This window comes from Eufriesea mexicana, unplaced genomic scaffold (genome assembly GCF_001483705.2).
Source record: "Eufriesea mexicana isolate 0111107269 unplaced genomic scaffold, ASM148370v2 scaffold22, whole genome shotgun sequence".
Lineage (NCBI taxonomy): Eukaryota > Metazoa > Arthropoda > Insecta > Hymenoptera > Apidae > Eufriesea > Eufriesea mexicana.
The window spans coordinates 241,654-263,952 of NW_016908212.1; the positions used below are offsets into that span (position 1 = coordinate 241,654).

At 27.3% G+C, this 22,299-nt stretch overlaps 6 protein-coding genes across 8 annotated transcripts; 2 read left to right on the forward strand and 4 right to left on the reverse strand.

The window, feature by feature from the left end:
• The first annotated feature begins 338 nt into the window (after positions 1-338).
• Positions 339-1,978, forward strand: Septin1 (Septin 1). The gene is made up of 6 exons (XM_017908582.1): positions 339-400; positions 574-766; positions 846-1,104; positions 1,204-1,569; positions 1,647-1,751; positions 1,822-1,978. Exons 1-6 carry the CDS (start codon positions 377-379, stop codon positions 1,952-1,954), a joined length of 1,080 nt encoding a protein of 359 aa, XP_017764071.1. The 5' UTR covers positions 339-376; the 3' UTR covers positions 1,955-1,978.
• A 1,087-nt stretch (positions 1,979-3,065) lies between these two features.
• Positions 3,066-3,972, reverse strand: LOC108553637 (mitochondrial import inner membrane translocase subunit Tim22). The gene is made up of 4 exons (XM_017908625.1): positions 3,718-3,972; positions 3,460-3,644; positions 3,301-3,373; positions 3,066-3,234 (listed from the first exon to the last, which is right to left on the reverse strand). The coding sequence occupies exons 1-4, from the start codon at positions 3,959-3,961 to the stop codon at positions 3,152-3,154; spliced, it is 585 nt and encodes a 194-aa protein (XP_017764114.1). The 5' UTR covers positions 3,962-3,972; the 3' UTR covers positions 3,066-3,151.
• An 850-nt stretch (positions 3,973-4,822) lies between these two features.
• On the forward strand, positions 4,823-6,706 carry LOC108553625 (cell division cycle 7-related protein kinase). Its single transcript, XM_017908618.1, has 8 exons — positions 4,823-4,887; positions 4,997-5,204; positions 5,298-5,391; positions 5,476-5,618; positions 5,695-5,809; positions 5,896-6,226; positions 6,339-6,457; positions 6,584-6,706. The coding sequence occupies exons 1-8, from the start codon at positions 4,848-4,850 to the stop codon at positions 6,704-6,706; spliced, it is 1,173 nt and encodes a 390-aa protein (XP_017764107.1). The 5' UTR covers positions 4,823-4,847.
• A 374-nt stretch (positions 6,707-7,080) lies between these two features.
• unc-45 (unc-45 myosin chaperone) lies at positions 7,081-10,952 on the reverse strand. 3 transcript variants are annotated; one of them, XM_017908275.1, is made up of 6 exons: positions 10,818-10,952; positions 10,519-10,755; positions 9,881-10,320; positions 9,457-9,786; positions 8,921-9,361; positions 7,081-8,792 (listed from the first exon to the last, which is right to left on the reverse strand). In XM_017908275.1, the coding sequence occupies exons 3-6, from the start codon at positions 10,301-10,303 to the stop codon at positions 7,164-7,166; spliced, it is 2,823 nt and encodes a 940-aa protein (XP_017763764.1). In that variant the 5' UTR covers positions 10,304-10,320; positions 10,519-10,755; positions 10,818-10,952; the 3' UTR covers positions 7,081-7,163. The 3 variants fall into 3 exon arrangements, with proteins under 3 accessions (XP_017763764.1, XP_017763772.1, XP_017763755.1); XM_017908283.1 differs by having other exon boundaries at positions 10,519-10,722; positions 10,806-10,952; XM_017908266.1 differs by having other exon boundaries at positions 10,519-10,726; positions 10,806-10,952.
• Positions 10,953-12,682: 1,730 nt separating this feature from the next.
• On the reverse strand, positions 12,683-13,399 carry LOC108553316 (DCN1-like protein 4). Its single transcript, XM_017908181.1, has 3 exons — positions 13,385-13,399; positions 12,935-13,142; positions 12,683-12,862 (listed from the first exon to the last, which is right to left on the reverse strand). The coding sequence occupies exons 1-3, from the start codon at positions 13,397-13,399 to the stop codon at positions 12,777-12,779; spliced, it is 309 nt and encodes a 102-aa protein (XP_017763670.1). The 3' UTR covers positions 12,683-12,776.
• Positions 13,400-13,478: 79 nt separating this feature from the next.
• LOC108553587 (DCN1-like protein 5) lies at positions 13,479-15,645 on the reverse strand. The gene is made up of 6 exons (XM_017908568.1): positions 15,553-15,645; positions 15,112-15,324; positions 14,647-14,782; positions 14,011-14,377; positions 13,731-13,938; positions 13,479-13,658 (listed from the first exon to the last, which is right to left on the reverse strand). Exons 3-6 carry the CDS (start codon positions 14,769-14,771, stop codon positions 13,573-13,575), a joined length of 786 nt encoding a protein of 261 aa, XP_017764057.1. The 5' UTR covers positions 14,772-14,782; positions 15,112-15,324; positions 15,553-15,645; the 3' UTR covers positions 13,479-13,572.
• Positions 15,646-22,299: the final 6,654 nt, after the last annotated feature.

Sequence of the window (22,299 nt, forward strand, 5' to 3'; positions counted from 1 at the left end):
CCCCCCCCCCCCTTTCTGCTTCACGATACAGTCATACCGTAACGTTCCCTGTAGAGTCGGTACAATATCTTTATTTCATACCTAATGAATCTAGGATAAAAGTGTATAATTTTGTTATACATAATTTTGTTCATTGTTCAATGCATGCTGTTAATAGGAAAGTGATGTCGATTAAAGCAGAGAATTTTAAATTTAAATAACCTATTATTCAATTTATTCATGATATATGTTCGAGTATGATCGTAATCTTGTTTTCTGTCACAATAAGGCTACTGTTAGCTTGAAATTTAGTTTCGGGTTATTTTCGATAACATTTAAAAACACTACACAATTATATTAATTACTTCTTACTGTTAGGTCGAATTAATATAAAAAAATGTCCAGTGAAAGTGTAAAAACGGTAAGTATTGTACAATTAAAATGTAAATTTATAAGATATCTTTATATTCCTTTTTTGTTATGAAAAAAGATATTTATATTGTTTAATGAATATTACAACATTTTTTTAAATTCCATAAGATATGAACGTAATGTATAATTTTAATTAACTATAATTTTTATCTTGCTTTCAAGTTTGCTAGTCTTGAAACACCAGGATACGTGGGATTTGCAAATTTACCTAATCAAGTGCATAGAAAATCAGTGAAAAAGGGATTTGAATTTACACTTATGGTTGTTGGAGAATCTGGTCTTGGAAAATCTACCTTAGTAAATAGTTTGTTTCTAACTGATTTATATCCAGAGCGTGTAATTCCTGATGCTATAGGTAAATTAAATTTTGTATATTTATTTATACATTTATAATGTTACACATTATAATTAATATATTCATATTATTTGAACAGAAAAAACTAATCAAACTGTTAAACTTGATGCATCAACTGTAGAAATTGAAGAAAGAGGTGTTAAACTTAGATTGACTGTTGTTGACACACCTGGTTATGGAGATGCAATTGATAATACTGATAGTTTTAGAGCTATTATACAATATATAGATGATCAATTTGAAAGATTTTTACGTGATGAAAGTGGTTTAAATAGAAGAAATATAGTAGATAATAGAATACACTGTTGTTTTTATTTCATCTCGCCATTTGGTCATGGGTAAGATATATTAATTACAGTTTTATCTTATTGTAATATAATCAAAATAATTTCTTTTTGTTTGAAATAATATCTTTTTATTCTTTTTACATCTACCAGATTAAAGCCTTTAGATATAGAATTTATGAAACAACTTCATAATAAAGTTAATATTGTGCCAGTAATTGCAAAAGCTGATGTACTTACAAAAAAAGAAGTATTGCGTTTAAAAAAACGAGTTATGGAAGAAATTGAAGGTAGTGGTATAAAGATCTATCCATTACCAGATTGTGATAGTGATGAAGATGAAGATTACAAAGAACAGGTTCGACAGCTAAAAGAAGCTGTTCCATTTGCTGTGTGTGGAGCAAATACTTTATTAGAAGTAAAGGGACGAAAAGTACGTGGACGATTATATCCATGGGGTGTAGTAGAAGTTGAAAACCCTGATCATTGTGATTTTATAAAACTAAGGACAATGTTAATGTATGTGGTATTTATTGAAAAAAATATATTAAAGGTTTAAAATAATTTTATTATATATTGTTTTCATATATTTGTAGCACACATATGCAAGATTTACAAGAAGTAACTCAAGAGGTACATTATGAAAATTATCGTAGTGAAAGATTAGCAAAAGGTGCTCCTGTGCCACCTCGAAGACAAACGTAAGCATGAAAATACATGTTAAAATATATTTGAACTATATTTTGTAATTAATTCTTTTTTTACTAACAGAGTTGCAGAATCTGAAAGAAGTAATTCTGTATCGGAGAAGGATCGTATTTTGCAAGAAAAAGAAGCTGAGTTACGACGAATGCAAGAATTAGTGGCAGTAATGCAGGCACAAATGCAACAGCAACAACCATAATTATATGAAACTTCTGCACAAATGCGTGAAGAAAAATTCTTCACCATTATGGGTGCCAAAAAATTATATTAAATGATTAATGTTATTCAAGATACACTTTTTAAAAATTTATCATTTTTAAGAGTTTATTTTTGACATACATAATTAGAAAACACATGTCTTTAATTTAATATTTTTGTTTTTAATGAGTAAATCAAAAATAAAAATCAGTGTTTTAACAAAATTGAAAAGGAAAGTAAATTAAAAATACAGAAGAATAATTATAAACTATAATATAATAATCATACAACATAGAAATGCGTAATAAGTGCCTTGCATATTCTCTTTTAATAGAACAATTTACAGATTTCATTATTAAAACGCAAATATCAAAAATAATATAATCCATTTTATAAAATAAAGCTGTTCTAAAAAATTTGTACTTTTTAAAATAACGAATGTAGTACAATTAATATTCGATAAATTCTCATATATTATTGAAATATGAAATGTAACAAAATATGCAGAATCTTTTAAATATTATAGAAAAAAATCTGATTTCAAAATAAGTAAAAAAATTTGATAAAGTAATGTATGAATTCAATACTAAAATTGTATTTATATAAGTTGTATAAATGCATATATATAATAACATTTTACAAAACTTAATATTTTACAGAATTGACAGAAAAATTGGCAAAATCATACAATTTGCATATCTTCCAACATTCTATGTATATTTTTTTATACAACAAATTTTTAAGACTGCCAATATTAAACTGTCAGTACTCATTCAGTGTATCCAAAAACTAAAGAGTTTACTTTTTGCTGTGATAAGCAGTGTTAAATATAAAATGTAACTTTACATATCTTTATGTATCCTGAAATATGTAAAGTTTTGTATTAAAATATCTTTTTTTTTCTTTATAGTCTATACTAATAGTCATTTAATTCAGTTGATACTTTTTGTCTCAGAAAGGAATGATGTAATTCAAGTAATACATTACATTAAAGAATGAAGATATGTAAGAATGTAGGTAAAATGAATAATGATGTGTTATGTGAATTTATTTTATTTCTTAACTATTGTACTTATCTGTATGCATTTTTATATTAAGAACATTTTTGCGCTTTTATATGTATTGTACAGGTATACTTAGATCGTGTTTTATACCTTTTTTTATACAAATATATATCTACTATACTTTATGACATTGTTTAAGATTTATGCATATAATAGTCTATTGCTGTGGAAAATGCTGCAAAACCTGCTGCTCCAATTAAACCTGCTTTTATACCAGCTAAAACATAAAATCATGTTTAAGTATAAGTATGTTTTAAAATTCAAGTTTAATAGAAAATAATACCTCTTAGTCCTATTATTCCACCTGTTAAACCACCAGCATATGTACCATTCTTCCAATCACTTTTTCCTCTATACTAAAATGAAATTGTAAAATAATACTATAATATAGACAAATGTACATTAAATTTACAATTTTATATTAAAATTAAGAAATTATTACCGACTCTATTGTACATTCAATTGCTGTAAATACACAACCAAGTACAGCAAAATTTTTTGCGTAACTTAATGTGGTAGTTTTCATTTCTCTAAATACTTCACGGACAGTTTGCTGTTTTTCAACAGTGGCTACATTTGGATTCACGCTAGATGAAAATAATCCTATTGCAGCTCCTAATCCATACCCTATAAATCTAATTTTTATTTAGTTATATTCATGCAAATAGTAATTATCTTATATCATACAGTACAAATGTACCTATAATGCAACTTGCAATACTTTTGAAAATGCAACTTTCCATTGCACTTTCTATTAATTTTTCTTCATTAGTTTTACTTTGTACAGGACCCACAGTTCTTGGAATTATGATATTTTCTCTAAATCTTTGTTGAGTGCTAATGAAATAAAGAGCTATGTTATCCAAATCCACGTCACTTATGTTTTTATTTTCACTTGCTTCCAATACTGATGTTGATGATTTGGATGTATTAATGTTAAACATGTTTATTCCAGTATTTCCTATTTTTTATAAAAAATAGAACTAGATTAGCATGTATTTTAATTATTTTGAATTATCAAATTTTGTTAATTTTTCCATATATTAAATAAATATATACATCGTATAATTATATGTAAAAGAAATAGTATATAACCTATATTATGATAAAAAAACACTTAATGTACATATAAATAAAAGAAAAAAAGTAACATTAATAATGTATAACACATAAAATGATACTATTAATATATACCTTATTCTAACCTATGCTTACAAGAACTTGGAAAGCTTTTCTTGAATTACAAATTAAAGAGTAACTTCAATAATGTTAATACTATTTATTATTAATTGATCATAAATAACAATATTATATTAAAATAACAAATATAAGTAGATAGTGTTTTGACAATAAATATAACAATTTACTTTATAAGTAAACATATACATGCGTATGAGAATTCTTAAATGCTTAAATGTAGTCAATAATATTAATCGTAAAAAATATTTTCTAGGAAATTTATACAGTTTATAAACTTATATATAATAAGTGCATAAATTTAAAATACTTATTGCATTTTTATGTACTTAACATACAAATTTGAATGTTTAAAAAGTAATATTATAATTGATATTTATTATAGCGGTAAAAATATAAATTTTTTATTGAGAATTAAGTTAAAAATCGATAAATTATTTATTAGTTAGTCTTAAATTTTGTTTTATAATTTAATGCCTCTAATGTATTCATATTTTATATATTTAGAATGACGTTTGTGTTTAATATTTGATAGGTTATCATATAATAACAATTCATTCTTTACTGAATTAAATAATTCTAAAATAGTTATTTAATCATTCGAGTAAGTGTAATAAATTATATATTGAAATCATGGAAGGAAAAGCTCAAATGGAGGAAGATAATGATGACGGTAAAAAATTTAATTTATACAACTTGTATAAATTATAAAAAAGTAAAAATTTCTATGATATAGTGTAAATTATAATAAAAAAATAAATATTAATAATACATCATTTCAGAAAATAATGATATTATTAAAAACACAGTTCCATTAATAAAAGATTTATTTCATATACATGGAAAAGTTGGAGAAGGAACTTTCAGTTCTGTGTTCTTAGCTACTTTAAAATTGTCTGATGGCTCTAAAAAATTTGCATTAAAACATTTGGTTCCTACTAGGCATCCTGAAAAAATTGAACGGGAATTACAATGTATGCAACAAATAGGGTAACTCATATTTTAAACTTAGTTATAACTTAAATATAAATATGCATATAAATACATATAATTAATTTCTTTATAATAAAATTTCGTTTTTAGAGGAAAGGATTATGTAGTTGGATTAGAATTATGTTTACGGAGTTTTGAAACAGTAGTATTTGTAATGCCATACATGAGACATGATAAATTTTCGGTAAAATACTTTTTTTGTTAATATTTCAATTAATTTGAATTTAATGATATAGAACAAAAATAGTAATTTAATAATATTAAATAGGAATATGTACAAAATATGACTGTTCAAGAAACAAAAAATTATATGATAGCATTACTGACTGCTTTACGAAGGGTACATAAATTTAATGTTATACATAGAGATGTTAAACCTAGTAATTTTTTATATGATAGATGCAATAAGAGGTAAAGTGACATAACATAAAATAACATAATATAACATAACATAAATTTGTATTAATTAATTTTTATGTTTTTATAGATATTTATTAGTGGATTTTGGATTAGCACAAGAATATATAGCAGAAAAGAAGTCCAATAATCTTAAATTATGTAATTCTGAAACACAAGCCGTTAAACGAAAAAAATCAGATGAAGTAAAGTATCAATTATATACAATTACAAAAAATACTTGCATACTTATAAGCAATATATGTTATTATTGTTTCTAATATTTTTGCAGAATAGTTTAAATCTTTCTCTTAATGCAAGGAAGAAAGGTACAGAAGAAAAATGTTATTGTTTTGGTAAAGCAAAGGTTTGTTCATTATGTATATCTAGATCTGAACAAACAGCTCCAAGAGCTGGTACACCAGGTTTCCGTGCTCCTGAAGTTTTACTGAAACATCCTTCACAAACACCTGCAATCGATATTTGGGCAAGTGGAGTAATGATGTTATGTATTCTTAGTGGCACTCAACCATTTTTTCATTCACCAGATGACTGTACAGCTTTAGCAGAAATAACAACTGTATTTGGATCAAATAAAATGCAACAGTGTGCACGTAAATTAGGTATAAAAAGTAATCTTTTTGTTCAATACCTATTGCAAATTATTCTATTTTCTTCTATTTTATTTTAATTTTATTTAATTTTTATATTTCAAATATTTTTTTGATAATTCAGGGAAAAAAATTATCTTTAGTGAAGATATACCAGGGGTTGATATTGTATCTTTATGTCAAAAATTACAAAAAAGAAATAAGGGTTTGTTAAATAGTAAAGATCATAACACATGTGAGAAGGTATTTTTTAATTTGTTTTATTTATAAATATAATTAAAAATTAAAATATAATTTTTGTTTTTGAATAATATATAAATTAATATATTAAAAATTCGATGTTAAAATATATTTATTTAATATTTTAAGGTATCATCGGACGCTCAATTTCCAAAAGAAGCTTATCATCTTTTACTAAGATTATTGGATTTAGACTACAAAACACGTCTTACTGCAGATCAAGCTCTAAATCATTCATTTTTAAAATTATAATGTGTATTTCTACATTAAAAATTTTTCTGTTTCTTACCTATTTTTGGTAAACTAATGTATACAACATATATTATAATATTATTATAAAATTACTAAATAATACTACAATTTAATATTATTTTGGACAAGTTCTACATATACATATAAGTGTATACAACTATATAGTACATTATTATTTATGTTAAATTAAATAATTTCGATTCTTACAAATAATTTTGTTATATTGTGTAACAGTACCTTATAATACTAGATTGTTGATAAATGCAATACTTTTATAATTTGGTTATATTTTAAAAAATTATTTAAGTATCCAATAGTTTTATTGCGATATTTGCTATGAAAGATAAAATTGAACACCTTTTTTTTTAGGCACTTTGTGATATTGTGATAAATATTCATTGTCAAATGTTCTATATATATTATAGGAAGAATTAAATGAAGTACATATTACACATATTTATTCAACATTTTCCAGATTATTTGTACTTTGTGATGATTGTTGTTCATTTTCATTTTTTTTAATAAGTTGCCATTCTGCTGCAGCTTCTAATGCTTTATCTGCTAATTCTTTCAATTTTTTATTTTGCACTGCATCACTTTTTGTTAGAGCCATTAAAATTTCCATTACATCAGTCTCAATGACCCTGGCTGCAACATCTTTTGTACTTTTTATCATATTTAAAACAATTACAATTCCTCTATGTTGTAAATCAGAATTTGGATTAGCAAGTAAATAACGTAATGATTCTAACCAATCTTTTGAATCAAATATCTTAATGCAAGACTTTATACTAACTGATGTTAACATTGCTAAGGCTCCTGCTGCAGCCATGCTTGTATCTAAATCTTCATCTTCGCAAAGAATGACTAAATACTTAACTCTATCATTTTCTTGTTCATAATATTTAATAGTATCTTCACACATCATTAAATTATTCATAACCTGTGTAGATGCACGTTTCAACATTTCATGATCTTCATACATATATACTTCAATTTTTTGAAAACCTCCTTCTTTTAAAATTCGTTTTCTAACACTATCATTAACACCAGCTAAGTTGCATAAGGCCATTAGAGCTTCAAAATTTTCAAGTGCAGAACATTCTGGATTTAAAAGATTTATAAATGGTCGAACTACTTCCATTATTCTCTGTCCAGGAAATGCAACTTCTGGATTTATTGTAATCCCTAATCGTGCAAGAGCTTGTGAAGCTTGTTTTTTTCCCTTACATGTTCCATCTAAAGCTAATGGCAAAAGTGCTTTTGCTCCACCTTGTTGAACAACAATTCCTCTTACATCTGGTTGACTACAAACTGCATTAAATACACGTGCTATTAGTTCTTTGCTATTTTGGCTTTCTGTTTTAGAAAGTGCAACTAATGCATTTGTTACACCAGCTTTAACTAATGCTATTATTCTTTTATTTACAAAGTCTACATCATCAAATTCATGTTCTTGTGGTATATGATGTTTTGCAAATTTTGCTAATTCAATCATTTCTGGTATAAGTTCTTGTTTATCATAAGCATTACATAAATTCACTAATGTAGTAACAACTCCATAAATTACAGACTGATCTTCAGTTTTGGCAAGTTCTATCATTGCTTGAACTGCTTCAACATCTTCAATTAGTTTTTCTTTAACTTCAGCATCAAAAGTGAGATACGATAATCCTTCTACGGCCCATTTTCTCATATCCTTTTGTTTTTTGGGATTAATTAAAAATTTTCTACAAGCTTCAGCTAATCTTTTCGTTGCCCCATCAGCAAATGGTCTTACTGTAGCATCTGTACCACCTGAACTACCTAATTTACATAATCCTACTAAAGCACGTACTTTAATGGAATCATCTTTAGATTGATACAATTTTTTTAATATATTTATGCCTTGATTAATAATTGCAGTAGCTTTATCTTTTTTAGACGCAGCAGCAACAATACATTCACAAGCAACCTTTTGTTGCAATACATCATCTGTGCCTGCCATAACAAGTATCATTTCTAAAATACCTTCTTTAGCAATTATTGTATTTCCAACATCCAATGGACCAAGCAATAAAGTTGTTATTGCAACTACAACACGAATCTATTTAAAAAAAACATATGAAATAAAAATATAAGTTATGTATTTATATTTTTCACAATATAGATTAATTATTAAAGATAATAATCTGTTGCATTTTTTTATTGTAGTTTCAAAAATGTGTTATTTACCTTGGATTCCATATCTGGTGTAAGTAATTTATTTTTAATATATTCATCAATAGCATTCCTAAATTTTTCTTTTGCTGCATCATAATACATATTTTCATAAATTCTTGCCAAACATACACTTGTTACAGTCCTAGTAGATGATGTAATATTCATAGAAGATTCATACTTATATTCTTCAAGTTCACTTGCTACTTCCATTAAACGTTGTAAACCACGAAATTCAACTAATTGCTCAGCCCAGTTTAATGCAGTATAGTGAATGTTACGCATAATAAGTTCTATAATTGCATCTCTAGCTAATCCAGAAATTGTTCTGCTTGTTACACTATACAATAAACAAGATAAGATAGTATCTATCTCTTTCTTGTATTTATCGCACAATTCTTTATTTGGTTTTGAATCTGGTTTGTTATTCATTCCGCTATACGTGTTCAGTAAAGTCTACAAAATGTAGTTTTAAATTTTTTATGATTTGTTCTTATAGTATGTTTTAACACTGAAAATAATAATTTGTTATATTTACTACACTTACTAACCTGTAAGCAATATTGAGCAGCATTTACTCTTTCTATAAGTTTACTATTAATTATTTCTAAACACCAGGGTATACCAATATGCTTTAAAATATTTTCAGTTCTTTGAATATTATCTTTACATAGTTCTGCAATAATTCGAATAGCAATTATTATTATTTCCTCATGTTTCTCAAGCTTGAGCATTTTAATTATTTTAGAAACAATTTCATCATTAAACATTATTTCTGCCCCTGCTCTTTCCCGAGCAAGAACAAGTAGATTATTCATTGCTGTTTCTCGTTTTTCATTATCTTCTTTCATTTCAAAAGCTATATCCATCATTTGCGCTACCTATAACAAAACATATTTACATGTTGGATTATATCATAAACAGATATTTTTATAATTTTAATTATTTAAAAGTTTTACTTAATATATAACATACCTTGGAACTAACACAAGAATTTTGTCTATATTTTTCCTGTACAATTTCATGTAGTCTTGCAGCAGTAGACTGAATTGCTTTATTATTAGGATCTGTAGAAATAATATGTCTTGCATCACGATATGCTTCTTCAAATCTTTCTAATGCTTCTAATGCTTGACATCTGCGAAATAATGCTTTTGGATCATTTGGACATATTTTAAGAGCTTCATCACAATCTTTAATTGCTTTGTCATATTCCTTTTGTTTTAAATATGTAGCAGCACGATTTTTATAATATATAGCTTTTTCAGAATTATCTTCATTTGTAAGTTTCAGTGCATTTGTATAACAGCTTAAAGCTTCTGACCAATTCCCTTTATTAAATTCCACATTGCCCTTATCTTTCCATTCATATGCATTTGAATTTGTTATTTTTGTCATCTTGGAACGTATTTTAACTAAAAATATTATTGATATAATACTTTAAAATTAAATTTATTTTATATAATACATCAAATTTATTATCTGTAGTATTAAATTAAATAAATTAGATTACATTGTTTACGTAATGCTCGTATAAATTTTATATAAATAAAATTTAGTAATATACAATTATAGTATTAAGTATTTGCGAATAATATTAATATAATACTTACGCGTATGCAGCAATGCAACTTATACTAAAAAGTATAAAATAAATTTCTTCGAAGTATTACGAATATATGCCTAAAAATTTTGATTGCCGGTTCTTCCTTTAAAAGTCTCCAAAGTAATACTGACGCTGACATTGCTTCCACACCATGTTAAAAAAGATACAGAATCGCCCAGACGTTACTAGAGTGTTGCTCGTTTATTTTAAACTACCTTTGCCCCACGATCGAATAAAAATAACACTGTTGGATTAAAATAGATTTTGAACTCATTACAAGCATTATCATATTACCTATATTCTAACCATATTGATTGGATTTCATTTACTGCATTTTTCCCATAAAATTTCGAACTAAACGGTATAAATGTATATGAAATCAATATCTGTTTGTATCACAATATATTTTCCATTTAGAAACGCGGTACAATCTATACATTGATATTGTACATAAACTACAAGTTAAAGATTTTGCAAATTTGCATATATAGTACTTAAGTACACGTATATATTCATGTAAATATTGGCGCGATTTTTAAACACACTAACTAGCGTGTAGTTAATAATTCGATGAAAATATTCATAATTAAATATACTATATACATTAAAATATTTGTACAAAGAAATACAAATATAATTCAATAAACTCTTATGTGAAAATTGCAGTATAATTATATGAGTAAAGAAATTACAATTATTGAAAAAAGTATTTTATTTATTTTACGTTTTTTATTACATTACATTCTCCACATCGCAGTTGTATTGCAGCGATATACAATGATTTTTAATTTTTGTTTCTAATTTTTTCATTATGATGTATGGGTTTATAATTTTCCATTAGATACTTTTCATTTGTGAATTAATATTACTATTAATTTGGAAGTTATGAGCGAAATTTGAAATTTAATTTTATATTATATCGCTAATTATAAGATTATTTGTAATAGAAGTGCACATGCAGGAAAAATATACACATACACATAATTAAGCAATTCTGATGTAATAATTGAACTAATTTATAATATAATCGCAATAATTATCTATGTTACTACTATTGGACAAAATTTGTTTGTTAAATCACATTAAAAATTGAAGTGTATGTCCAAATACTCCTCTAATCGATAAAAATTAGTAATTGATTGAACTAAATATATAATACAAATTATTTGAATAATCACCATACATTAATCCATTTAAGTCGTCGCAAAAATTTTTATGATAAAAATTTTAAAATATCTTATTGCGTCTTTTTTGTTTAAGTTTGAAAAAATTATTAAATAGAATATACATATCTAATCCTGACAAAAAATTGTTAGAATTCTGTTTGAAATATTTATATTTAATGATGAAAATAATGTTGTATTACGTAATCTAATATTTCGAAAAAAGTTTAATTCCAATATTTCATAAATGTTACTCTGTTTGAATAAGGAATTTAATATTCTAATGTACATCAATATTTATGGTTTGTATAGGAATTATTTTATGTTGGCTAAGTAATATGTACCAATGTAGTCTATTGTATTTCCGATATTAAACATTGTAGTAGCACTTATATACTATACATGTCATTTTATTTATGAATCTACATGATAGTATTCGTGATTATTAAATATTTTGTGGTAACAGTTATACATGAGTCTAAATTTTGTAAACATTTTTATGAAATATATTTAAATACTGCAAAGAATTTTGAGTATATATTTAGCAATAAATTTATATGTAACTTTATATTTGATTTATAATAAATCAAAACATAAAATTATTTTATTTATTAATGCTTAAACTATAAATCTATTATTAATTGCTTATTAATTTATGAAAATGAAACTCAATATTGTATTAGAAAAGCTATTTTTTTTAATACAAAACTTTGTTAATTCGGTAATAAAAGTTTCTTTAATTTTTCTATTTTATATTTGAAATTATATTTTATAAATTGCACAAGTAAATCTTATATCAAAATAGATTTATTTTTAATCACAAGAGTTTCTGCGACAAACCCTGGATTAGCAATGAATGGTGATAAGTAATTAAGAATGATCTAGAAAATTTCTAACCACAGTCCGTTTAGAACACAGTGTAAAATCATATTAAGATAGACTACTTACATTATTACTGATTAATAAAAAAAAACGTAGTACGAATGATGATAACTGAAATGTTGCGAGGTTATGATAGAAACAGAAATTTTGTTATTAACAAAATATGATGACAGAAAAGATGAGTTCCTTTTATTTTAGTAGACTATTATTATTGAATGTTTCAGCTGCCTCTAGCTTCTGTTGAAGATGTTTCTTCACCTCGCTGTATTTTTAGCCATTCAACGAATTCATCAAGCATTACTGGCCCTGTAAAAAAAAGATATGTGAACTAAATGTAAGTAATTCAAGAAATATTAATAATATTATGTGATTACACACATGCTCCATCTAAATCATAATTGGATAAATCATGATTGATTGTACGAGAAAATTCTAAAATGTTGCACCACTGATCTTTATTAATCACTTTGTACTTCGATTGATCTAGGAACTGATCAAATTGTGTAAACAATGGCCAGTGTTTTCCCAAAAGTAACTGTAACATATCACTTGCTGTTTCCATATCCATACTTCTTTGATCTTTGTCCTAAAATATTAGTAACATTTATATATATATATATTTATAAAAATATTCGGTAATAAAAGTTTCTTTAATTTTTCTATTTTATATTTGAAATTATATTTTATAAATTGCACAAGTAAATCTTATATCAAAATAGATTTATTTTTAATCACAAGAGTTTCTGCGACAAACCCTGGATTAGCAATGAATGGTGATAAGTAATTAAGAATGATCTAGAAAATTTCTAACCACAGTCCGTTTAGAACACAGTGTAAAATCATATTAAGATAGACTACTTACATTATTACTGATTAATAAAAAAAAACGTAGTACGAATGATGATAACTGAAATGTTGCGAGGTTATGATAGAAACAGAAATTTTGTTATTAACAAAATATGATGACAGAAAAGATGAGTTCCTTTTATTTTAGTAGACTATTATTATTGAATGTTTCAGCTGCCTCTAGCTTCTGTTGAAGATGTTTCTTCACCTCGCTGTATTTTTAGCCATTCAACGAATTCATCAAGCATTACTGGCCCTGTAAAAAAAAGATATGTGAACTAAATGTAAGTAATTCAAGAAATATTAATAATATTATGTGATTACACACATGCTCCATCTAAATCATAATTGGATAAATCATGATTGATTGTACGAGAAAATTCTAAAATGTTGCACCACTGATCTTTATTAATCACTTTGTACTTCGATTGATCTAGGAACTGATCAAATTGTGTAAACAATGGCCAGTGTTTTCCCAAAAGTAACTGTAACATATCACTTGCTGTTTCCATATCCATACTTCTTTGATCTTTGTCCTAAAATATTAGTAACATTTATAGATATATATATTTATAAAAATATAAAAATACACTAAACATAATACTTACTCTAGCAAAATCATAAGCATATCTGTAAATTCCCTTAAATGTATGTGGATCATTTAATTGATTCCTTAGGTACTCAAGTTTTTGTTGTATTTTACTAATAGAATCACATTGTAAATCCGAAAGACCTTTTAGCCATTCGCTTAATGTGAAGAAACCCATTTGTCGGGCATTCATTTTATATGCAAGAACAAGCATTACTACATTTTCAGGTTCTACACCAATGTCCTCGCAAAATTTTTCCATTCCTTCAGGCCCAAGAGTATCTGAATCATCTGGTGTTGTATATTCTCTAAACCATGTGATACAACGTTTTTGAGAAAAAGATGAAGCGCTTGAAACATCTTCTGTTTTTGTATAACGTCTAGCACTAAAAAGAAGGAACATAATGTTTATTGTATTTAATATAAAAAGGACCATTATATTTTACCTCTATCTTTCATATTAGATGTTGGGTGGTATAAAAAAGGTATTATTCATAAAAAAATTATAGTCAATTTAAATTAGAATAAGAAATGTTTGATATAAATCAAATACTGTGAATATTAAAATGTATAAATGGATAGTATAATGTTTAATTTCATATCGTTAATAATATATATACATAGTATAAATTTAAAATGTTATAATATAGTTTACCTAGAAGTATGTCTAAGTCTTTTTGATGGATGCCTTGATATACCCTCTTCATGGGCACTAGGTGACATTTCAATAGACGTATGATGATTTGTGCTAGAGGGCGCTCTACGCTTGCTGCGTGGCATCCCTCTTTTAACTAAAAAATGTAACTTCATATTTATATAAATAATTATAATTAATGAATCAATACCTTTCACATGATAGGCAAGAAAATTAAATTATAAGTATAATACTCAAAAAGAAATATTAGTAAAACTTATAATATAGTTTTCAGTTTTTTAGTTTTATTGTTAATAGATAAATATATATATTTTTATAAGGATACTCCAAATTCTGTTTCACTAGGAGAATCACAAAAATTAGGAATTGACAGAACAATTATAATACTTAGTACAAAAAAAAAGGTGTATGAAAGTAATTTGTACACATATTCAAGTATTATATAAAGACAAATAAATTACTCACCACGCAGCAACAACGTAAGTAATATAAACGATTAAGAAGATTTAAAGGATCCGTAATATAACTGGTTTATACTGACTAAACTGACATTTCCTTCCAGTCTTAAAAGATCGACTTTGAGGTTAGGTACGACAATTAATCGGAGTATATCGTAATTTTCAATGTTCTTTACTTTAGCTTTAACCACTTTGTACATGTGATGTTGCAAATAAATACCTAAGAGTTATTAATATATTTTTTAAGACGTTCTGATCCTGGATTATGTTCTTAATATGAAAATAGAAAGACTAAGTTAAATAGTTATAGAGCTTATATATGCAAATTATTTTCTGCTGCGACATTAGTCGCATTGTAATACTAGATGTTTGCAGAAATATAAATCAATAATTATTAGATTATAATGAAATATATAAATATATAATAAATTGAAAAGACCCTCCCTACCTTGTTCAACGAACCACTAGAACAATTGTACCAGAAATGTATTTCTCACAGTCAAAAGTCAACATTAATATAAAACTTGTTTTGCAGTTTAGTCTACAAAAATAATATTAAACATAGTGTCAGCGTCATCAAATATTTAATTAATTTATTAATTTGGATATTTTGTACTACCTAAACGCTGCACGGTTAAACAAAATTTTTTTGTAGCTCAACTTTATTTCATTTTATTGCCGTTTCGAGACAGCATGCCTTTTTCGCAGGGATACCAAATGTAGAATTCATTTCTCACTAGCATGGGCAATTAGAGAAAAAAATTAATATTGATGTTTCATTACTAATTTGTATCATTTTAATCCAGCATCAATTTCATATAAAAAATACTTAAATAAGTTATAAAATTTAAACAATTTATTACAAATTAATAATTATAGAAGAAATAATCTAAGTGATATTACTACATAATTTATATATGTTTACAATTTCTATATTAAAGCTAATTCTGTATTAACAAATGACAAAAGATGAAAAGTAGCAGGTAAGAATTAAATCATAGATGAAAATAAATCGATTATTCAATATATTCTTACTTTACAGTTAGGAGGCCCTGAATTTGCTAAGCATTTTGCTTTTACTTCGAATGTTACCGATTCAGCACGAAACAGTCTTGTCATAAAATAAAATATATTTTTGAAAATATTAGATTAGTGAATAATAAATAATCTATTTAATAATATAATGTGTTAGATACACGGTATGGAATTCTACCAAAAATAAAAGGAAATATATCAATCAGTATGCGAAAATTACATTAGTTGAAATATGAATTGTAGATTCTATATTTTGATTGCCAATAGCGATATTTAGTTGACATAGCTTGAGAAAGGCAGTTTTGTAATAGTTTTTTTAGTTTTTCTTCGGTTTTAACGTGCATGTGCGAAATAAAGTGACAGGTGTCCATATGGTATAATGATATTGCGTAGTTACATAATATCGATTACAGATTCTAGATTTCGATTGTCAATTGTGGTATTTAGTCATCATAGCTTTAAAAATACAGTTTTTTAATAATTTTGCCAATTTTTCTATCATTTTGACGTGCTATATGCGAAATAAAGTGGAGGGAATGTTTATCATATAAAGATACTGTGTAATTACCTAATATCAATTCTAAATTTTAGATTTCAATCGTCAATTGCGATATTTAGTTGACATAGCTTGAAGAAGGCAGTTTTCTAATAGTTTTTCCAACTTTTCTTCGATTTTGATGTGCCATATGCGAAATAAAGTGGCGGAAGTGCAAATCGTATAAAGAAAAGTCGCCAAAGAAAATCGAAATTTAGAAAATATAAGGGAGGAAACTGAAACTGCTCACTAACGTTTCGCGATTTCAAACTGTCACTACTATATTTTTCAAACGAACCGTCAAAATTGAAGGAAAATTGGCAAACCAATTAAAAAACAGTTCATTCTATGTAAATAGAGTAAAAAAATCGCCAGGTATAATCGAAATTTAGAATGTATAAGCAAGGAAAATAGATATTATTGTTTATAATTATTTTACTATTTTTTTCTACAGTGTGTTATGTTTCAGAAATCATTATGGTGTTAATGGAAACAATCTGGTGGTTCAAATCCCCATTCGTTTTCGTTTTCTGATTTAATCCTTAGTTTCTTATGTAAATAGCATGTTTGAAAGTCTCTCTAGATTTGTGATAGGTTGGTTATGTAAATACTTTTTGGATGTATGATAGGATGGTTGTGTAAAAGCCTATAGATTTGTGATAAGTAGGTTCAATAAAAATGCATCTGATATTTGATAAAATAGTGTGAAAAATATTCTTGATCTCTCTATGTTCGGAATTATAAAATATCTTTCCTTTTTATGTAAGTAGGGCTGATTAATTTTACTTCAGATACTCTGGATTACTGGAGACTAACAGCCACTTTTTATTTTTCCATGTATTTACTATCTTTGGAAATCGAACAAATATACGTTATTATTCCTGTGGTACATTTTTACGTTTCAAATATACGATCTTTGACTGTGATAATATTTTCTAAAATACTCGACTTTACTAAGAAATATACTCATTAAACGGTTCAGACCCTTCTACGGAATATTTAATCCAGTAAGAAGCAAGACATTGGAAGTTCGTTATAATCACTTGACTTTTATAAGTTCGACGAACGAAACTGTTGTCAGCGTATCAGATTTCAATCTGCTTGAAATTTGTCCTTGACCGAGAAGCATTCGCTGCCTCTCTACCCCCCACCCCCGACGATAAGATCAGTTTCGCTAACGACAGTCATGGGTAGCATTGTGCCCCTGGAAATTATGGTAGGAGGACATGTTGTTATGTGTATTGCATACCAGCTGCGTAATACTTTAATGGCTATTTTGATACTATTTATACGACATTTGTTCAACCACAACACAATTTTGTTTATCAAAATTAAATTATCGAATATAAATTCTGCTGTATGTTATTCTGATTTAATCTGTATACTATTTACAGACATGTGATTCGTCAATTCTGAAAACTTTACGAAGTTCATATTTTCGATTTGTTGTGGACTTTTGAAGTGGGAAATCAGACCTCTCAACTAATTCGAATATACTTTGACGACGCCATGACAATGTAAATTTCAATTTACTACTGAAAATCGCATCGTTATCACGTAATTCACGTGAGTATATTACCGTGTCGTCTTGTGTAGCACTTTCATTTTTAACATTTGTAATCTCATTGTGACAGAATCAGATAATTTTTCAAATAACTCGATTCTTCTTAAAAAATATTAATGTACTTCACTATTAGAATCATAGTAGTCATTTAAAACAAAATTTGACACGAATCATTGTCTCTTTTTAACATGATTGACTATATTTTTTTACATTTGATTTTGATTTCTTCTGTGCAGAGTAATCATTGATGGTGGAAATACGTTTGACGGCTACAGTATCGTACGATACAGCTGTCATTATGACAAATGGACAACGTAACTGCTGTTCATTGAAAACTGGTAATTATTGAACACATTTTTTTTATTCTGAGAATATTCGTATTACAGTATTTTCTTTTCTAATGGTGGAAGCAAATAAATATCATGGTGTTTTAGTAATAGAACTATAAGTTGACTTTCTGTAATTAACTAAAAGATAAAAGTAACTTTCATGATTTGATTTGATAATTCGACGTGGTGAAAAGTGGTCATATAAATTGTATCAATAATCTTAATTTTTAATAAGTATTTTTGATATATTTGTAATTATTCTGAATAGCAATAATTAATTATAGCTTTAAATATATAATATTATATGTGAATAACAATAGTAAATAAAAATAGTTATACGGAAGAAAGAGGTTTTCACGTTATATACTCCACAGATACGTGATTCGTCAACCATGAAAACCTCTTCGAAGTTCAAATCTCCGTGCTATCGCGGGCTTTGGAAATAGCGGGAAGAGCTAAATCTCTCGACCAATCCGCTGATGACTAGGCGACGCCATGATGGGGTGGGGTCATTCTCCCTTTGAACGTCGCGGCAACTGGACGTGAGATCGAATTCAGGTACTCTTTTCGTTTATTGTTAAGAAGAACTTTCATTCCTGTCCTTTATTTGTTAATAATTGTTGACGATTGTTAACTTTATTCGTTTAATATTTGTTTATGTAATATCTTTTTGAATACGATGTTGGCAAAACCAAATAGTTTTACAAGTTTTTCGGGATTCCATTCCACAATTTGATCATTGGCTTTACTAATAGCTATCACGAAAGAAATATTACTTTTCAAATTGAAATTCGAGTACGATTATTCTCCTATTTTAATATAATTTCTGATAGTTTTACACATTCATGCTAAATTTATGATTTTTGCTTTTGCAGATTATTAGTTGATTCCAAGGATCATGTAGAACGTATTGAACGCATCAACGGCCGTATTGGAGGACGAGCAACAGACACCGTGATGGTTTGTAACCAAAGTCGTGAAATCTGTTTCGAAATTTGGTAATCGCGAACATTAATTATGTTACGAAGATAGACTCAATGTGCGTTTGTACTTTCAGTTTATTCGAACATTTTTAATCTTTAGTGTAATCGTTGAACATTTTTTAATTACATGTTTGATGTTATTGTAAAATATCATAGAATGTTGTAAGATTTTTTGTCGATTTCTTCATTTGATCGTACTTGTAACATATTACTATATTTCGGTACTAGAGTTATATTGTTGTAATCGGTACTAGAGTTGTAACAGAATTGACGATCGCCTATTACCTTTTATTAACATGTTTGAATATAGCTTGGATCATTTAATTAAAATCTTTGTTTTCTTCTGCACAGATTAATCTCTGATGACTGGAATGGCCTGATAGCGTAAAAGGTTCAAAGAATGAACGGCATATTGATAAATGGCCGACTTTGCAGCTTTTCATTGAAAGCTGGTAATGCCTAATGTATTATCATGCAATAAACGTATAAGATTTGCATTACATTTTTGATGTGTCATTATTGATATTTGATACAAAATTTGCAAACATTACATAATTTCTTAGGAACTTTTCGATAAAACTAGAAAAAAGTCAAATTGTTAAATTAAACCTTCATGTTTCGAGAATTTTGTATCAAATCATTTCTTACTTTGAAATAGCTGAAATAAGTCATTTCAAAGATATCTTAATAATTTACATATAACTTGAACTTAATTCATTGGATTTTCCACTATTTAAATAAAAGATTCGAGTAACTTTCATAATTTGCATTATTTGGTTTGTGAACACTACGTCGTTCAAAATAATCATATAAATTGTATCAATAAATCTGTTTAGTTGCTAGGATTTTCAAGTATTCGGAATAATTATCAATATTAGTACTTAATTACAGTGAATTAATGTTATAAGTAAACAAAGAAAGTTCATAAAAGTAGTAGTAAGAAGGAAATTGTACTGTACAATTATTAATATATATAATTAATAATATAGAATTATATTATGTACTTATCAAACAATATTATTTTCGACAAATAAATAGCGGAATATGAATTTTTTAGTATGTTATCCCGGTTTCCACGATATATACGCCACAGTCACGTGATTTGTCAGTCATGACGGTTTTGGAAATGGCGGGAAGAGTTTAGTCTCTTGACCAATCCGTTGACTGCTAGGAGACGCCATTATGCTGTGAGTCAGTCTTCTGTCGAAAGTCGCGAAAACTGGACTTGAAAAAGTAGTCAGGTAATCTTTTCATTTTCTGTTGCGAAGAACTTTCATGTCTGTCTTTTTACTATTTATATACCTTTTTTATACGGAATCGGATATTAATACGTAACAATGTAACCGTGCGTTATCTTTGTAACATAGTTGTAATACTTTCGAATGTGCGACGACACAAGTTTAAGAAATCGGCAGAAATTTATGTCCAAATCGTATAATGATTATGTACAAAGTGAAATAGTGTGAGTGTGAATCGTACAATAGAACAGCATAGTCACTTATAACCGATTGTCGATTGGTATATTTTTGTCTTCATTGCTCGTGATAGGTAGTTTCTAAATAGTTTTAACAACTTTCCTATGATTTTGATGGTACATACGTGAAGTAAAGTGATGGAAGTACAAGAGTGTATCCCGTCCAGCTCGTTAGTTACCTCTTATCGTTTACCTTTCAGAAACTCCGACTTTTGATTCCTTCGTTACTTCTCGATAGAATAAACTGCTCCTTTTGATTTTTGCCATAATTTTTCTAAATACAGTGCCGCAAGTGGACGCATATGACAGATCGTACTGCGTCGTTATCTTTCGTGGCTTAGCTCTTTCCAAGTTCGATTTCTGAATTTGATTTTTCATTATCACTCGATAGAACGGGCTCTTCTTTAATAGAATCAGTGGTTTTTTTTCGATTTTCACCGTTTTTTTTCTTAATAGAGTGCTGAAAGTGGACGCGTGTGACAGGTCGTACTGCGTCGTTATCTTTCGTGGCTTATCTTGATGAAATTTCGAATTCTGATTTTGATTTTTCCTTATCACTCGATAGAACGGGTTCTTCTCTAATAAAATCAGTGGTTCTTTTTCGATTTTCGCTGTTTCTTTTCTTAATACAGTGCTAAAAGTGGACGCGTGTGGCAGGACGTACTGCGTCGTTATCTTTCGTGGCTTATCTTGATGAAATTTCGAATTCTGATTTTGATTTTTCCTTATCACTCGATAGAACGGGTTCTTCTCTAATAAAATCAGTGGTTCTTTTTCGATTTTCGCTGTTTCTTTTCTTAATACAGTGCTAAAAGTGGACGCGTGTGGCAGGACGTACTGCGTCGTTATCTTTCGTGGCTTATCTTGATGAAATTTCGAATTCTGATTTTGATTTTTCCTTATCACTCGATAGAACGGGTTCTTCTCTAATAAAATCAGTGGTTCTTTTTCGATTTTCGCTGTTTCTTTTCTTAATACAGTGCTAAAAGTGGACGCGTGTGGCAGGACGTACTGCGTCGTTATCTTTCGTGGCTTATCTTGATGAAATTTCGAATTCTGATTTTGATTTTTCCTTATCACTCGATAGAACGGGTTCTTCTCTAATAAAATCAGTGGTTCTTTTTCGATTTTCGCTGTTTCTTTTCTTAATACAGTGCTAAAAGTGGACGCGTGTGGCAGGACGTACTGCGTCGTTATCTTTCGTGGCTTATCTTGATGAAATTTCGAATTCTGATTTTGATTTTTCCTTATCACTCGATAGAACGGGTTCTTCTC

Excerpts from the sequence above, each read along its gene's own strand:
- LOC108553316 (XM_017908181.1), bottom strand. Across the intron at positions 12,863-12,934 it reads TTATGATTTAGATGGAGCAT|GGCCAGTAATGCTTGATGAA; the intron begins GTGTGTAATCAC and ends TTTTTTTTACAG.
- unc-45 (XM_017908275.1), bottom strand. The coding sequence starts at position 10,303 with ATGACAAAAATAACAAATTCAAATGCATATGAATGGAAAGATAAGGGC. Across the intron at positions 9,362-9,456 it reads CTGCTCAATATTGCTTACAG|ACTTTACTGAACACGTATAG; the intron begins GTTAGTAAGTGT and ends TACATTTTGTAG. Across the intron at positions 8,793-8,920 it reads CACCAGATATGGAATCCAAG|ATTCGTGTTGTAGTTGCAAT; the intron begins GTAAATAACACA and ends TTTTTTAAATAG.
- LOC108553625 (XM_017908618.1), top strand. The coding sequence starts at position 4,848 with ATGGAAGGAAAAGCTCAAATGGAGGAAGATAATGATGACG. Across the intron at positions 4,888-4,996 it reads GGAGGAAGATAATGATGACG|AAAATAATGATATTATTAAA; the intron begins GTAAAAAATTTA and ends ACATCATTTCAG. Across the intron at positions 5,619-5,694 it reads TATGATAGATGCAATAAGAG|ATATTTATTAGTGGATTTTG; the intron begins GTAAAGTGACAT and ends ATGTTTTTATAG.
- LOC108553637 (XM_017908625.1), bottom strand. The coding sequence starts at position 3,961 with ATGTTTAACATTAATACATCCAAATCATCAACATCAGTATTGGAAGCA. Across the intron at positions 3,645-3,717 it reads TATTGCAAGTTGCATTATAG|GGTATGGATTAGGAGCTGCA; the intron begins GTACATTTGTAC and ends TTAGATTTATAG. Across the intron at positions 3,374-3,459 it reads TTGAATGTACAATAGAGTCG|TATAGAGGAAAAAGTGATTG; the intron begins GTAATAATTTCT and ends ATTTCATTTTAG.
- LOC108553587 (XM_017908568.1), bottom strand. The coding sequence starts at position 14,771 with ATGCCACGCAGCAAGCGTAGAGCGCCCTCTAGCACAAATCATCATACG. Across the intron at positions 14,378-14,646 it reads AGACTTAGACATACTTCTAG|TGCTAGACGTTATACAAAAA; the intron begins GTAAACTATATT and ends CCTTCTTTTTAG. Across the intron at positions 13,939-14,010 it reads ATGCTTATGATTTTGCTAGA|GACAAAGATCAAAGAAGTAT; the intron begins GTAAGTATTATG and ends CTAATATTTTAG.
- Septin1 (XM_017908582.1), top strand. The coding sequence starts at position 377 with ATGTCCAGTGAAAGTGTAAAAACG. Across the intron at positions 767-845 it reads TGTAATTCCTGATGCTATAG|AAAAAACTAATCAAACTGTT; the intron begins GTAAATTAAATT and ends TTATTTGAACAG. Across the intron at positions 1,570-1,646 it reads AAACTAAGGACAATGTTAAT|CACACATATGCAAGATTTAC; the intron begins GTATGTGGTATT and ends ATATATTTGTAG.